This window comes from Triticum urartu, unplaced genomic scaffold, assembly GCF_003073215.2.
Source record: "Triticum urartu cultivar G1812 unplaced genomic scaffold, Tu2.1 TuUngrouped_contig_4901, whole genome shotgun sequence".
Taxonomy (NCBI): domain Eukaryota; kingdom Viridiplantae; phylum Streptophyta; class Magnoliopsida; order Poales; family Poaceae; genus Triticum; species Triticum urartu.
The window spans coordinates 10565-14345 of NW_024115529.1; the positions used below are offsets into that span (position 1 = coordinate 10565).

Consider the following 3781-nt stretch of genomic DNA (forward strand, 5'->3'; position numbering starts at 1 on the left):
TTCAATAAGGAGACATAAATTCATTTAACCTATAACAAGTATTAAACAAATTCTAAGTTTATTGAAACTCCAATCAAATGATAACAATGTATTAAATCACTTTGAAAAAATCGAAACTTCTAAAAACAAAATATATGTGGTATGTAGATGTAAAAAGTGTGCTAGGTAATATGGTAATTTTTTGCAAATTGTTTTAGAACTGTGCCTTACTTAGGTATTTGCAAAACAGAAAAAAAATCTGGACTACCTTGCTCGTTGGTGGGCCAAGAGTCAACAAGAGCCCATTAGGTTCCTAGCTGAGTATGCATGTATCCTAGGTGAAGAAAACCGTGGCTTCTGATTGGTTCACTCTGCCCTCACACGGATTGCCAGTCACAGCCGTCAGATCCTCTCCAATCCAACGCTAGCAGACTGGTTCCCGTCTCCCGTGTTTCTTCTCCACCCACGAGGAGACGTATCCGCCGATCCTTCGATCCTTCCCAGATCCTCGCAGCGCCTTCCTTCCTCCTTCCCCTAATCCACATCTTCCTTCTCCCAGCATCTCCCTTCCACCATCCCCTCACCGAAGGCAAGCACAGCCCCGTCGAGTCTACGACGCCTAGGCCGACATCGAACCCTTTGCGGGTACCACGCTGGGCCGCCGAGGGGTCTCCATCCACCGGTCGACGGGGAGCAGCACCATGGAGGACGCACGGCCGAACGGTGCGACGGCCTTCACTTCCCGAGCATTGGCAGACGGGGTCTACGGCGCCAACGGGATGTCTTCCCGTTCAGAGCGACCGGTGCCCATGTCGCTGCAAGGCGCTTGCCGCCTCGATGACTGGCTCGTCCATATAAGCAGCGAGGCCCCTAGTATAGGAAGGCATGGAAGGTTGTCCTTTTTTGTTCTATTCTTTTAATTTTTCCGTTTCTCTTCCCGACCTAGCCATGTTGAAGGCTCTATTTTTTGCAGGTGCTGCTCCGATGAGGAGAAACTGCTGCTACAGGACGTTCTCCTCCTCTCCTACCCCCACACGTGGTGAGCTCCAACCTCTCTTTCCACCCCTTGAACATCTGATCTGAAGTGGACATCAATTGCAATTGTTATGAACACAACATAACAGCAAATATTGGTTTAGTTTCTATGTGCAATTCGAATGTGATTGTGCTGGTTTGATGATGCTTGCTTCAAAAAAAGGAAATCATGGATAATAGAAGAGGGAAACAGCGAGCTTCCTTTCAAATTATTAATATTAATAATCATTTGGTTCATGAAACTTTCATTTCTTGCGTGAAATCTGTACGTACTATAAATGCCACCATCAAGTTAGCTCAAACACAGGCAGCTTGATTGATTTCTATATATGCTAGCAGCAGTAACTACATGTCTCCTATACTAGCTCGATTCAATTCCATACTAGCTCAAGAACACTAGCTATTACATGTTTGTTCGCTTCGGAGTAGCAGGCATCCTCCATGGACGATTCGGAGCTGCAGCATGCACATATTTATTCTGTTTGAACTCTGCATGACATGAAATAATTATTTTCAGTGTTTTTCTCAACTTGTTTTCATTGTTACTTGATATATACTTAGCTTGTACTTGAAGCTATGGGTTAATGATGATGATTTTGTTCTATTTGGAGGCATTGGTGCCCCATCATCGAGTGCACGGATGCAACAACAGCAACAAGATCATGGCCATGCGTATCATCAATCACACCATGGAGATCATCCATCTCCTCACCGATGCTAACTCAATCCAGATCACCGCCGATGTTATCATCCACATGTATCTCTCTTGGTTTCCTTTATTCTCTCCTGCCTTTGTGACGTTAGTATGTGTGCGCTGACTAGTATTGTTGGATCTTGCCAGTTGAATGGATGGTTGTGGTAGTAGAATGGCATTTTTGCTTAGGTACAATCATACTTATGGAGTAGTAAATAACATGTCATGTCATTCTCCAAGTCTGCACATAGCATTGTTATTTTAGGAGCAGATTTCTCATCCTTAAGAAACCTGAACTTGCTTATTTCTGGTATGCAATCATATGACATGTCTCATGTAAATGAATATGGGTTCTTGTCATTTTTTTAATCTACAATTGATCTAGTGTTTTTTACATGGTAGTTTAATATCCTCCTTCATTTTCTAATATGCAAACTTCTAATATGTGAGGTGCATAAGTGCATGAAGTGCAGTTTGCATTAGGCTGCTCCTGCTTGACGGCAGCCTGGTCCAGCGTCACTTAACCGTTGTGACCTAGCTGGTTTGGTTTAGCTTCGAGCTGCGCACCGCGGAGTGGGAGGCAGACACGCTCATGAACATCAAGGCCGGATCAAGTACGATGGTGAAACTATAGATTGAGTCACAACTTAAATCAATAGTGGATGCTTTTAGTACATGTACTCGTGCTTATGCTTTAGACATTTACACTTGTAAAACTGTTCTGATCCCTGAGTTACATGCTTGTTGACACAGTATTATCTCAAGTTAGTTTGGCGATAGTTATTTTTAACAATGGGGCTAGAATAATTGTATGGCGTATGTTATGTTGGGCTCATTAACTAGAACTATTTTTTTTATTTCTTGATTGCAGGATCCAAAGGTCTAGCTCCATTGGACTCTAGATCATGGATAGTTTAGTCTTGGCCCTTAATTAGGATGGCTAAATTACATTTGAGTATCATTTGTTGGATATTTGCTATGAGAATTATGAATTTTATGAATCGACATATTATACATATGGTTTTGAATATTGTAATTGAATACCTATATTTTTTTATGGTTGCAATAAGCTATTACCACAACCCACTTTTGGTTGCCACATGTTAGCACCACGAAAAGTTTAAATTGTTGCAATTGTTTCTCGCAACAAACATTTCACCCGTTGTGATATCTATTTATCACCACCAAAACTAGTATGTTGCAATTTCTTGTTACAATGATTGGAATATTTGTTGCCATAAGTTAATGCCACAAGTGTAGTGGTTCGTGGCAAAATGCCTAATACCACGAAAACAAGGATTGTTGCCATAGTTTATTGCCACAATTGACTATTGCCACGGAAGAGTATGCGCCACAAAATGAGCGTCGTTGGCATAGGTTGTTGCCACAAATGTCCTATCGCCACGAGCTATTAGTCGCCATGATTCGTTACATGTTGCATTAAAGCTATCTCCACAATGTAAATTGTGGCATCAGGTGAGTGTTGCCATGGGAAAACATGTGGCAACTTCGCACATGGTTGTTGCAATAGCAGACTTTATTGCCACGGTTGTTTTTTTGTGGCAATAACCTATTACCATGTATCCAGTCGCAACGGCTGCCAACGAATGTTGTTTTGTGGCAATAGGTACTTATCGCCACAAATCGGCATGTATTGCAATGATCGATTTTGTTGCAATAGAACCGGATCCTTGTAGTGATGTATGTCTCACCGACATTACATTCATGTCCACTTATTTCATTTGTCGGTGTTCACACATTTTCATTGTATTATCCATGCTTAGATTTATTTTCTTGCTTTCTTCTTATGTGTTTGAAAAACTTTAGAAAAACCAAAAAAAATTAGTTGTAGTAATTTACTTTCTATGCATGCTTAGTAGTAGTGCTAAAAGAAAATCCAAAAAGATTTCCTTGTTCTTATTTTACTTGTTGGGAGCTTTCCCGTGTAAATAGTTTTTCTCGTTTTTGCTTTTTATTTGCTTGTTGAAGAAAAACCAAAAACTCCAAAAATATTTCAATGTGTTTCTCTGAATTTCTTTTCTTTTATTCGAGTTGTACCAAGGAGAAGACCAC

The 3781-nt window shown here is 40.9% G+C and overlaps 1 protein-coding gene across 1 annotated transcript; it reads left to right on the forward strand.

Annotated features, from left to right (window-relative positions):
- Positions 1-476: 476 nt before the first annotated feature.
- Positions 477-2564, forward strand: LOC125528476. Its single transcript, XM_048692945.1, has 4 exons — positions 477-871; positions 953-1018; positions 1626-1771; positions 2168-2564. The coding sequence occupies exons 1-4, from the start codon at positions 681-683 to the stop codon at positions 2230-2232; spliced, it is 468 nt and encodes a 155-aa protein (XP_048548902.1). The 5' UTR covers positions 477-680; the 3' UTR covers positions 2233-2564.
- The last annotated feature ends 1217 nt before the right edge of the window (positions 2565-3781 follow it).